Source organism: Cryptotermes secundus, unplaced genomic scaffold, assembly GCF_002891405.2.
Source record: "Cryptotermes secundus unplaced genomic scaffold, Csec_1.0 scaffold1115, whole genome shotgun sequence".
Lineage (NCBI taxonomy): Eukaryota > Metazoa > Arthropoda > Insecta > Blattodea > Kalotermitidae > Cryptotermes > Cryptotermes secundus.
Window position 1 is genome coordinate 862,101 of NW_019733848.1, and position 13,796 is coordinate 875,896.

The 13,796-nt window shown below is 42.6% G+C and overlaps 1 protein-coding gene across 1 annotated transcript in view; it reads left to right on the plus strand.

Moving 5' to 3' along the window:
* The first annotated feature begins 13,247 nt into the window (after positions 1-13,247).
* The window catches only part of LOC111868303 (glutamate receptor), a 33,183-nt gene continuing 32,634 nt past the window's right edge, over positions 13,248-13,796 (plus strand). The window contains exon 1 of the mRNA XM_023858841.2: positions 13,248-13,278. Coding sequence (XP_023714609.1) covers positions 13,248-13,278 — 31 coding nt within the window. The remainder of the gene's footprint in view (positions 13,279-13,796) is intronic.

Genomic DNA, 13,796 nt, shown 5'->3' on the forward strand with positions numbered 1-13,796 from the left:
GTTGGGACGGTGTTCATTAAAAATACAAGACCTGGATTATTTCCAAAATTTCACTATTTTTATTCAAAATGGTCTCCTTCTGAATCAATTCATAGCTGGAATCGATTGAAAAGTTTTCTAAAACAGTCACTGTACTCCTTTTGTTGAATCGCATTTCAAACTGCGGTACATTCCTTTGGATATCCTGGATGGTGTCGTGACGGTCTCCTTTCATCGCCAACTTAACTTCTGGGAACCACCAGAAATCTGCTGGAGCCACATTTTGTGAATATGGAGAATGATCAAGAACTGTGATCCATTTTCTGGCCAAAAATGGCTCACGATCTTCTATTTGTGGGGTGGGGCATTGTCGTGGAGGAGCGACCAGGAACCTTGCTCTCGATATTCAGGTCAAATTAGAAGAATTCTCGCCCACAAACGATTGAGGACTCCGAGATAATAATCAGAATTCACTGTTTGACCTTCTGTCAGAAATTCCTTGTGAATGATTCCTTTGGAATCGCAGAAAACTGTTAGCAGTGTCTTTACTCGACTCTTTTGCATGCGCACTTTCTTTGGTTTCGGCTGGCTTCTTTGAGCTGAACAACGCTGCACTCTGCCGCTTTGTGAGAGGCTCATATTGAAAACACGATGTCTTGTCACCAGTAACAATCGATTTTGTAAATTTTATATCACTTTGGGCCCACCATAACATGTCTTTGCAGTGTTACACTCTGGCGTGTTTTTCATCGCCTGACAGCGCGTGCGGTACAAACCGCGCACAGGCCTTCCGTTTGCCCAAATTCTCCGTCAAAATTTAATGTACAGTACTTTTCGGTATTACCAAAAGCTCCTCGATGAGTCTTGCAGAAACACATCTGTCTGATGCAAGGATTTCTGTCACTTTCTTCACATTTTCTTCAGTGTGACTTGTTATCGTGTTTGATGCACGTGGAGCGTCTTCAATGTTCTCCTTGCCGTCAGAAAATACAGCATACCATCGAAAAATGTTCGAGCCACTCAAACCATCACTACCGTACACACTTTTCATCATTTCGTACGCTTCTCCGGCTGTTTTGCCTAACTTCAAACAAAATTTTATGTTGGCGCTCTGTTGAACCGCCATTTTCCAACGAGCGTCAGAACAGTAATGTTATATTCAAGGTCATAACACATGATGCAGCGATGCTTGCGCTTTGAAATTATAGACAACCACAGCTGAAACTTCAAAAATCTTAACGACACAACTCGCCAACAGATGGCATTACAGTGCAAAATTGAAGAAAATGAGTCCTAACGGATCCTGGATATACCGTCTACATACATACATATCGTACAACGAAAATACTACTGCGCATTATGCATATACAGGTTGATTCACGAAGTTTTACCCCGGCTTATGGTACATATTCCTGGGGTTATTTCCTGCAAAATTTCCTTATAAACTTGTGGTCGATTTTCAATAGTTATGGAGTAACAATAGATTTTCGAAACGCATCATTGTGAATGCAGCGCTATTCTTCAGCGTGGGCGACCATACGTTCCAGTCAGCTATGTCAGCAGATAAGGTAGACCGGTTTGAATGTTGCGCGTAGGTAGAGCGGTTCATACGCGTGCGACGCATTGTGTTGACGTGCAGGGAGACATTTTTGAAAATCTTGTGTAAATCCAGTCGTCTTCTAAAGCACTACAGTTTAAAGGAAACAGATTGATAGAAGGGTGTGATATGCAACCATTGGTATGTTTACAGAATGGGATGCTGAAAATAATGTAATTTTGTAACACAAAATCGATGAAAAATATTGCACAATGCAAAATTAAGAAATTGGAAAAAAAATTGGTTTTAGAATGCTTCTTTCCTAAAACATAAACGATTTAAAAAGTGTTTGTATTGTATTTCTAATTTGTTTTGACTGAAATTCAAAGAAAAAAAAATTTTCGTCAGTTTTCAAATTACTGTATCTCTTTAATTATGAGTTGGATACCATTAGCATATTAACATTTTTTGTTCCAAATTACCTCAGGAATGCCCTCCCTAAGTGGGGGTAAAACTTCGTGAATCACCCTGTATATAATTCCAAATATTTTACACATATGTGTATTTGGCAGTAAGTTTCTTGTAAAGTATACATGTAATCTTGTAAACGTAGTCTTCATGTAAGCAACTAAGCATGACGTTTGCCCGGGAACAGACTTACCCTCTTCTCGGACGGGACGCCTTCAACCCCAAAACCATAACTGTCATGACAGCGAGCCCCAAATGGGACTCGGCACCGAGACCAATTGACTGAACCCAAATTATGAAGTGATTTTGACAATTTTGACTTGAGATTACCATCATTGGAATATATGTTCGCAAAGATTTGTGCATGAAATGAAGCAGTCTCCGTTTGTTAAGCAGATTCTGTTCGTAGCGTTTTGATATTCCTGTGCATGAACCTAAGTTTCCTTCGAAACGTTGGTAATGATCTGCCAGACTACACGGAGTCACATCAAGGGAAAATATTATCTACGATTGTTAATGTCAAGTCCCTGTGTCTAATTAAACGCGACGCCATGAAATAGCGTGGGACAGTGGAAGCAAAGCTCCACTCATCTCTAAACCGGCCAGCAATTGCGTTCAAGCGTCCAGGCTATTCTAGTGGACTTCTGACACAACCGACAAACGAATAACACTAATGAAGGTTTTAAGGGGCTTCCATTTCCGTTTCTTGACACAACAAATTGAGAGAGTGAAGTGTGTAACGGAGCCGGGCATAGGAAGATCCGTGAGGGAGTAACGTCTTTTGGCCGGCCTTCAGTTGCAGTAGTCAGGTTCTAGTATTGCATTCTGGAGTTGCTCGCTTCGAATTCCTGCCGAAGCAGTGGCTGCCCTGTATCTCCAGACGAGCGCTGAGGTACGTTTCGGTAAGGTCAAGCTCGACGCTTTCCATTTCGCAACTCGTCAAGTAGCCCACCACTCGACGCCATATGTTCCAGTCAGTGACGTCGCGGTAAAACTGTTCAAGTCTTGCAGACAGACAGGAATAAAACTGGGAGATTTTGCGTAGCCCATTCAGTAAATATATTTTCGGTTGATGTTTCATTGTTTTACGGTTACCTGTAATTTTCTGTGACGTAAATTTGAAGACTGTGTTGTTACGCTTCAACGTTACTGTGGCTGAAAACAGATGGAATGTTCTTTTGTTTAATAAAATATCGTATCTTCACGATTAAGGATTGTCCATGACTTGAAGGTGGGGGTTTCAATTTGATTGGATTTATTGCACCTTATACACACAGCTCGGGACTACGGGCAATACAGCGCTATCGTTGATCTACACACTTCACAGTCCACTCTTATACACGCACTAGGGTTCTCTGTCTTCACTAGTCGTATCCTGGCAACGGGTTTATAACAGTCTCACTGTCATTTCAAATCATGCATTAAGTCTTCTTTGCACATCCTAATTCCTTTCTTGCCACTATTCTGCAACTGGCAACTCAGTTAATTCCTCTGCTCCCAAGCTCGTATCCTGGCAGGCTGGCGTCTCGAAACTCGAATTTCGGCTCTGTGTTGCTCAACTTAAATCTTCTTTATAACCACTTTGCACAGATTCCATGGAAAACACCGTCTTCTGTTTTAGGTGTGTTTACCTCACCATTGCATAGCAACAGTCGCGTCGCGGACCATATAGAAAACAACCTCTATTGTTGAAGCGTTCTTACCGAGGGTACATATTTACCAAGTCGTTGCCTAGCAATGGACATACATGTCACAATATATTCTGCAGTATTTCGACATTTCTACGCTCCAAAATTGTTTAAATTTGCTACGAGTGCCCGGAGTAAGTAGCAGGAATGGTAAGATGATTCATGTATGATGGGAGAAAGTTGTATGATCTAATCGAGGTACTAAGGAGGCATTCGAGTGGAGAGTCGCAGGGGAAACAAGAGAAACCTCTGTCAGAATGGCTGGTGTCCCAGCCGATATTCGAACCGAGCACTTCCCGAACAAGAGCTCAGATATTTATATGAACCGACCGACCAGTAGCGGACTTCAGTCGCGCATGCTTTGTAAACTGAACGCGTATAGGCCTATATACTGCCAGCTTACATATGAAGACTGTAGGGGCGGAAGGGTATGAGTAGACACGGGTGTTGGGACTTTGCCAATGACTCTATTGTTGCGCAACCTTTCGAGACACTCTCGATTCTGTTAAACAAATCAGGAATTTCAAAGTGAGTACCCCTCACCAAGAGGGTGAGATGGGCTTCATTCATCACAGATGGAATTGAAAACTTTGTATAAAAGGTTCTGGCAAGAATTGATGGGAGAAAGAGACCAGTTGGAAGACCTACGCGCAGATGTGAAAATAATATTAAAACCGATGAAGTTGTGGGCTGGAATCTTTGTCTCTGGATATGGATCACTTGCAGGCTTTTTGAAAACGAAGATAGACATTGCATTAAATAAAACTTAGGAAAGTTTTCCAGTATCTCAGAAACTTATAGTTTGTCAAGAAGGAGTTGGGTCCATTTCATTAGTTAATTTAAAACTTGCACTATCCAGAACTTATGAAATTATATTTGCCAAGAGCACTCGTCAATTCCCCAGATTTATCCCATGGAATATATTGATTTTGAACTCTGCAGCGCACTCCAGAAAATCTGGCTATTGATGTTATTCATTGAAAACTGCCTGAACTTCCGGTTTTGCCACAGAAATATGGAGACTATACCACGTGAGACTGTATTCAGTTGACAAATTAGGATACAAAATCTGGCAGGAGAGAGCAGTCTATGTTTCCTCTGCAACTCTGCCAAGTTATGCTCTTTTACACCGAAATTCTTAAGTTACAAAATATATGCGTATTATGTAATTTGTTGTCGAAATGACAAAAACCAATTCCGGCCACAACTCTAGTGTACAGAGCAGATTTTCACTATTTGTCCCAGACAAGTCATGTTCATGCTGTACATGTTTGGTTAATGCTAGTTTGTGATTGTGTGCAGGTTATCTAAAAAAAATAGAGCGCTTGCCTCCTGCGTAAACATCGCTTCCAACAGTTACTATAGTGTCGCTTGCGTGACTGTTGCGGCGATCACGTGACGAGTACTGAGAATTTTCCCAGCAACGGACATTTTCCAGAGGCGATCTCTAGTAACATCTGTCTCTGCGGCTTCATAATTCTGGTTTCCAGCAGAAATATCACAATATTATGACGTGTCCGCTGAAAGCCGGAATAGTTTAGAGAAGACATCCGTTGCTAGGCAATGACTCTGTAAACACGTTTCAACGGCAACCGACTCAGGTGATCCCGGTAACAGATACGAAAGCAACAATGGAATAACTGCTGGAAGCGGCGTGTCTGTGAGGTAGACGAGTTCCGAGTCGGAAGCGAACGCTAGCCTGCGATAGCGAGTAGCAGCCAGTGGTGGCCAGACGCGGTTAGGAGTCACTGGCCACTAGTTGCGGCCATGATGAACTACGAGACAATCGGTAACTGATACGGACGTGAACATGAAAGCCAAGAAATCTACGACGTTGGGAGCCGTTACCAAGCAACATAATGAACATATGGGTATAAGGCTTAGTCTGTGGCATAGTGAACTCTAAAGAGTGTGAACTAGCGACAGCGCTGTAATTAATTGTGGTTAAAATTTGTAAGAGTTCAACAAATCCGATTATCAACCAAAAACCTGTGTCTAGTTAGTAAACACGTGGCAATATTATTTGCATGAATGTTTTGTTGGGCATTATTGTTGCTTTGGGTTATTTACCACATAAAGAAAACGTTTCGGAAAGGGGGTCTCTTTCTGATATCAGGTTTTGGCCCAAGGAGGGAAAGAATCCTCTGCGGAGCCTGACAGGTACAGCGAGTGATCCAGATGGGACTTCTCTAATGAGCCCAGACGAGTATCAGCCTTTCGCTCGATGCCGGCAACGAGTCCAATGTCCGAAACGTTGAAGAACTGGCCTACTCTTCAGAAGGCAACGTACGTCCAAGCGTTGGGTGCGTCAGTGTGCACTAGCCCCACATCCAAGCCGGTAAACTTTCCTGTTGCGTTGTCTGGCTGACCTCCTCCTTCGCGTTTAGCTATGTGACTGGCCCAGACGAGGCTGCATGAATATGAGACTACCGCAGCTTTCCTCGGCTGCAAAGAGCACTTGAAACTTGGATTTCTCAAAGTGTTACCTCGGCCACAGAAGGTGCCCTAAGAAACGGGTGAAGACATGGGAAGGCGCAGGGCGGTAGAGGCGGTGCTCGGTTAGCTCCATACAGCCAATATACAAATTAAAAACCTCCAACTTCAGGACAGTTGCCAGACGGGTTTGTCAGTCCACACTTTCAATGCGCTTTCCACGTTTTCTAATGCCATTAACTTGCTGATTTAGTGGGTTATTTCCGTGAATCCTTGGTAAAATTTATCTAACAGTTTATTTAATAATTTGGATGGAATCTCTATAAAAACTTAGACTTTAAATTTACATTGAAATGTCACTGTTTGGTGACTTCACGATCAGAAACGAATTATCTTAGAACCTGAGTTCCGTTTATTTCACTGATTAATTATCTTACAAAATTTCTGAGAATTTCTTTACAAAAGCACTAACTCGAACCTCTGTTTGCAAATCCTCGAATTCTCCAGCCTACTTTCTTCACTCAACTTCCGAAATCACCAATTAATCAGACACTCTCTGGTCTCTTGTCAACTGAACACAAAACCTTTCCCAGTTCAGTATCGACCTATGAGGATCCGAAATTTGGACTAAAAAATATCCTTATTGATAAAATGATTCCTGTAGCCAAACAGTCCTTACTTAAATGGAGTAATTTATTGAAAGTAGCAATGGTGATTGACAGGCCCTTGTTAACTCCCGAAACTTACATAAACTGACGTCAGAAGCCTTGAAGTTGCACTTGCCAGGGCGTAGGTCCCTGTTCCCATATTAATAACATTTCTCATGAGGCGGCATGATTGGCCTCATCCACGTAGTTTACAAGTTTATTTCTTTTCGTTCCGTACAGTAAGTTCCAGAAGGACAAACCCGTCAGTAAACAAACGAGAAACGAGTTTCTTTTATGGAGAGCTTTAACCTTTAATTGAGAAACGAGACGGAAAGGAAAGAATGACGTCACGTTAACAGCTTTTAAACAAGTTTGGGAAGCTTGGACAATGATATGAACTTCAGGAGGGCTTCGGAAATTATTAGTGTGAACACTGAAATTTCAGCTAACGAGTTGTTTAATGAAGAATGTCCAGAAGTACAAAGGAATGAAGCCGAATTGCAGTGGCTACTGGATTTAAGACAAGAGTACAGAATTACTCTGAAGAATGTAGGTACTATACATATCATCAACGAAAGAAGTGTCTGGAAGACAAGATTATTGTGCATGCAACAAAGAGCGGAAGAAGAACCTTGTTACGTTTATGTGTGCCTACAGACAGAGTGCGGATTTGCGAATAGATCTATTGACAATTTGCAGGGCGTGACTATAAATAGCTATGACACTATTCCTCATTTCCACACTTTACAAAATAAAACATCTTAAGTGTTCTCCAGCCTGCAGTGTCTGCACTAGTCGTTGTTTGGTAACAGCTCTCAACAATGGAGATTCTTCAGTTTCTATGCTCACGTCGTTATTGTCCGGCGAATATTCCGAATATGAACTGACAGCTTAATTATAGCTCAATCTCTTCTTAGTCTCAAGTCATAGCTTGTCGGTACGGACCGCGTGGAAAGCACCGTCTTCTACTGCTGCATGCCTATTGGTTACAGCGGGAATTAGCGAGGTTGAGCCCAGAAACGGGTTGCATAACACCGGGCGTCGTTTCGTGACCGTATCCAGTAACGGTTCTACACAGTACAATATTAAATATTGTTGTAGACTGAAAAATGAAGTTAGGAATGACCACCAACCTAGAACTGATTTTGTAATGTGACCTGCTTACAGACTGCCACAGTATTTTGAGCCGTGTTGAATGCCAAGTGATTTATAAAAGAAAGTCACCAATTATCAGTCATTACGACTACAGCCCGAGTAACGGCGTCTTCAAGTTACATCCTCCAGCCGCTAATACAGTGCGTACAATCAAGTGCGCGCNAGACTTTAGACATGATTGCGTGATCTCTCTCGTGTGCTGTGGACACGGCATACATAACACGTGACGTAATGGATCTGGATCTAGTGTCCAGCCGAGCACGCAGGTCGTGAATCTCTTTCTGTTTCTAAACTTTCGCCTGTTGACAAGGACTTTCTGAAAGCATGCCGTAACTTCAAGAAATGGAACAGTTAGACTGTTATCACTAATATGCCATCTGTTAATGTTGTGCTGATGGCTTGTAAAAATATGACAGTTTCCTTGCGGGTTAACTAAATGCGTACAAGAAATTACTACCGATATTTTTGGATTTTAACGTAACAGATTAATTACTGGTTTGTCTCTTTGTACACCCATGTGGAAGAAATAATGAAAGTAGAATGGGGCAGTGCTAAAATAAGCCTAGATCTCTGTTAGAAAAGAACTGCATTTTTAAGATTTTCTGTATTTAATTAATTAATAGCCAAACGAAGATTTCTGTGGAAGTGTGGGTATAGCTTCACAATTCTGGGCCTCGACACTAGATTAATGAGAGCGTTCAGCTTAACGCTCCCGCCACTTTACCCGTGGGAAATCACCCACACTTCCCATTGCATAGGAGGCTGAGTAAGTCCCAGTGTCGGGTTGGACGCTATAGAGAAGAGATAAATTATGCTCCTGCCGGGAATTGAACCCAGTCTTCCAGCCCGTAGTCCGTCGGTGTACCAACTGAGCAATCCCGATGTAGGAAGGAAGTATTGTACAAGATTCTGGTGGGCACATGAAGCAATTAAATATTTACGCTGTTTTTGAAGTGAACATACAATGAAGTGCATGTAGGCCCTGGATAGTTCTGTCAGTGTAGCGACGGACTACAGCTGGACAGTCGCAGTTCGATTCCCGGCAGGGTAAATATATTTTTCACCACTCCAGAGTATCCAGACTGGTTCTGGGTTCCACCCAGTCACCTATTCAATGGGTACAGTGGGTCTAGTGACTGGAGCGTGAGACTTATCACTCACCTCCATTTAGTGCCGAGGTCAAGAACTGTGGAGCTATACCTCCACTATCCCATGTTTCTTCGTGACGTAGCGCATAATTAATGAAGCAAAGGATAAACAGGAATGTTTGTGCTAAGGATGTATCAAATTTATTTTTATTAATTATAATTTTATTTAATTTAAGAATAATTAATATTCTTTTTGATCAGCAGAGCCGCTCAGTCTAATTTAAAAGTTAATGAGTAGTGGTAACATGTGTTGCTCGCTAAGTTTGGAAATTTGGTTTCGCGTCAAAGCGACAGAGCCTTTACTGTAGGAAACCAGAGATATTTATGACTTGATAGTAACAATTAAGGACCACATCAAATTATCAATATTACCAATTGGAAGACAACCGTTGGGAACAAAAGCAATCTGAATTTTTGTAGCGTCATGACGCTTGACTGCAAAAAACATTACGGAGTAGAGCTTCAGAATGGACAATCGTCAACAGTTTATCGCCGTAAAGACTGGTGTAATTCTTGAACGAGTGCAGACAACTCCAATTCAAGTTCTCAAGAAAAACGGAAGCAAACTCTATTTTAAGCGTGAATGATGAAAGTACAGTAGAAAGCAACAAACACTGAACGCATACTTATTCAAACAGTTACGGTTCAAATTACTGTGGTCGGCTGCCTCCCCACAAAAGGTCGGAAACAACACCGAGAAGGCCTCCTGCTCATTCTGCAGATCACGTGACACTGGACCTCGCAGTCATACCCAGAGGCATGAACTAGTAACTGCACTAAAATGTGACTGCTCGTTTCAAACGAGCATTCGAAAGAGATGTATTCCGAAGGGGGCCATACTTTGATGTCACGAGGATGGTAAGATCCTCTCTGCTAGTTGATAAAGATTATATCAACGAGCCTCTCCAAATATTTTCGCCAAAGAGTTTAGAAATGAAAGTGTGTGTGATGAAATGGACACGAATAGAAGGAAGGCTTAGACATGAGAGTGTAAACCTGAATCTGAGGACAAAGAAAATGGAAATTGTGAAGAAACTGAATGAGAGGCACATGAACAGAGGGAGACTAGCGAAGGTGAACAGAAGCTAATGACTTGAAGAAACTTTCATACATACCAAGCTTTCCGCTGTTGTTTCCTTCACGTACTTGTAGTAGGAGCACGAAATTAACTTTTCTGTGTAGGCATGTTCCGTATTGCTTGGCTGTCTTGTATTTAGAGTCCTTTTGCATATTTTGTGCGATCAGATGACAACGTTTGATTATTGCTTACTGAAAAGAGTCAGAAAACGTGAAAACAATAATTCAGTCAGTTTACTATATTACTCACACTACATGTTACGTTTATGCTGAATTATGTTATGAAAATAAATCAATTTTTTCAACGCCGTAAATTACAATTTGTGTACATGATTAGGGGTTGAATAAACGAAAATATATTTGCAAAGTTACAAAATTATTAAAATTAAGAAATCACGTATATGTGTATGATAGAATGTAGATAAACATGAAGATGGCCGTCGGTGTGTGCCATTCTTGGCGGGAACAATGTGGTTGTGGATTTCAGTGTTGAGTTGTGCGTACAGTTGTATTGACAGGTGCGATCTTGTGTATATTCTTATTCTTATAATTCCTTTGCAGTGTTATGTCCCTAATGCAAAAGTATGCTTAGGAGTTATTTCTAATTTGGTATTTCCGCTCAATGAGGGAGCGCAGACTACTGAAAGTATCGTGTCGAGTGGTTGCGCTATCCGAGAATATTGCTGTGGAGTAGCATTCGCTCGTTCTGAAGTTCCTCTGTGTAAAGAATTTGATAGGTTTCCTATAGGATTGTCGCCTCTGACAATTTTGGACCAGGGACACAAGCCCAAGAATTTAGCTGGAGACAGCATCTGCTTTATACCTTATAATCGTAATCGGAAAGTGCCCTTCAGAAATTACATTGAGGTCCGCCGTCCCACGGATTTATCTGGAAACAGCTAAAAATACCTTATGAGTACCTGGTTCGCAGTTTCCAATATCACTCGAAGCATAGAGGTATGCGTGTTCTGAGTTCATGGGTCTGACGAGCCGAAACAAATATTTCAGGGTTGGACAGTGGTGAATAACATTCGGAATTACTTGTTTTTTGGACTTGACCCTACACAATAGGGGTCTCCCTCACCTGAGGATGGAAACAGATCCAGTTTTCGAAACGCTGTGTTTAGAATACCGGATGATGAACAAAGTCCAAAAACTCAATGATTTAGAAATGCTTCATTATTCGTAGTTTTAGCATGAAATGTAAGTCGGAATGGAAGAAAGGGCCTAATTTATTGCAGACGGAAGTGAAGGAGCAACAGCACAAAAGAATCCTAAGAAAATCTCGTGAAGGTTCTGGGGAATGCTCTTTGGAAATGATTGGTCTTCACGACGCTAATGGTAAATGATTTTTCTAACACCTTATACATCAAATAAATATTTACATTCGTATTATTAGGGATGAATTCGATCATCGGGCTGACAGTATGCAATTACCGTTGTAGCGAAGTTAAAAGAAAACATATTAACCTCCTGTCATTTTACCGGCGTGTCAGGCCTAATGGCCTGGCAGCAGGTTGCCTGGCTTCTGTTTCTGGTGAGTTCAGTCGTGCAGAATGAAGGGTGTGATCGCCATGATGTTCCTGCTCCCTGCTTGCTGCTGCGTCCCGACCGTCGCTACTGCTGACTTCCATCCGCAAGTCACTGCCAACTTGATCGCCGACGTGCAAGCCCATTTCCACGCCGGTTGTGTCTACATCTTACATTCTTCAGTTCCTCACCGTAAGTTCGCATAAGTGTTGAGAGACTGGACTTGTGGGCTTTGTGTAGTTTCGTGGGAGGACATACATTTCAGGAAAAGATGTTATCTCTATTTTCTGGGCTGAGGTATTTATATTCAGAAATTTGCTTGGTTATGTCCGTCTGTCTGAGGATTTGTATTGGGCTATGCCCATTCATATCGGCAAGTATTCGGGGTTTCGTGACGGATAGTAACGGGTTCTGATTTGGATGACTGGACTTTGCACTTCGATTACACTCTCTCTTATTCACAAGCAATTATAGCGCTGCCGCTAATCTGCCCACGTCACAAGCTCTCCGTCTCCTGGCGACAGATTCATAAGAGGAACTATCACTTCAAGTCACTATGAAATCTGCTTGCCATTTCTTGTTCAATCACCTCGAACTGAGTCACATTGCGACTGACGTCCAGTCAGTCAGTAAGTCTTGGTGCCCAGCCTCATCTGGGGCTCATGACCAGATATTTATTACTCTTTGGCATTTACGGTCTTGTTTTTGTGGGGCGACCTCTCTGACGAGACGACGGGTCTGTCTTTGGTATATGCTGCTGGTCCTTGCCAGTGAAGTCATTCTCTTGTCTGAGTCCGTTGGGACTCGCGACAATATTTTACTGTCTCAGATTTGGGACTTTCCTTTTCGTCGACTCCTACGACTGGCAGGGTCACGGTGGAGGTATTCGACCCCGCCTCCACACGGGGGTCCCAGTTCTCCAATGCTAATTCTGTAATTATATCTAGCTTCACGGACCATATAGAGAACACCTCTTCTCTTGTCAGAATTGTTGTGTTACCCAGCAACGAGCTGCATAATGGTCCACAGAGAACATAACATCCATTCTTGCGTGTTCGCTGAAGAGTGTATACTGAGCCGTTGCCAAGCAGTGGGTCGATGCGTCACAATATATCAAGGCATCTGACCCTTTTTTGATCGTCTGCAGATTCGCACTTAATCCAGGAACTGTTGTCACTCATAAGAAATTTTGCTGTTTGAATTTGCTAGACCATGTTGGGACCTTACAAGGGGGGGGGGTCATGAGTTCCAAGGAGAAGGGGTGAATGAAAGGAACGCGGTCCTAGCCAATGCGAAGACGTAGCCAGAAATATTCCCTGGATTCCTTCTTTTTGCCCCCTTTCCTTGGGTGTCATGACCACCGCTCTTTCAACTCCCTGATGAACCAAGTCGGCCCTGAAGCTGGAAGCGGCATATTGTCTGGGAAGTTCATGTCCGCCCAGCAACCGACACGAACCAGGCTGATCACGTTGGGCACTATGCGCTCTCTTGCAATGCAAATCTTACCTCTTGTTTTGTATCATCACTTAACGGGAAAGACATACTTATGGGTGTTCAGAAGAGAACAGGAGGGAGCAACTGAAGAATGGGGTTGCTAGAGTCACACGGGGAGGAAGGTGAGATGGGGACAGTATCACATTTGGGTCGGAATGGGGGCCAGGATAGCTGAGTCCCGTTGGAGACATGTCTGTGGGCCGGACGACCAAGGAACTTTCATCAGGGACAGGAAATGCGTCACAGCCCAAGACCTGAAACTTATCCAGCACTTTCTCCCAAGTGTACCGGGAACTATTTTCACGGTTCTGAATGGAATCACATCTATCTAATGCAGATGTTAAGAATGCCTCGAGCTAACGCTGTTCGTCCCCATAAAATTCAAGGCCTGATGCTTAATTGAGTCTAAGCAAGGGGGACTTTCCTTTACCTCGAGGAATGCGTTCCTTTGGGAGGAGGAAGGGTACACGAGTGAGATTAGTTTGTTTGGTTCAGGATAGTTCTGGCAGTGGGCTTTTATGAAGGAGGCGATGAACCTTCGAAATTCACAGACGCTGGTGAATATTTGGCCAAATGCCCAAGCGCAAACTTCTTGTTGATCTGCCTGCATTACGTACTCCTTAGTTACTCCGTTAGAAAT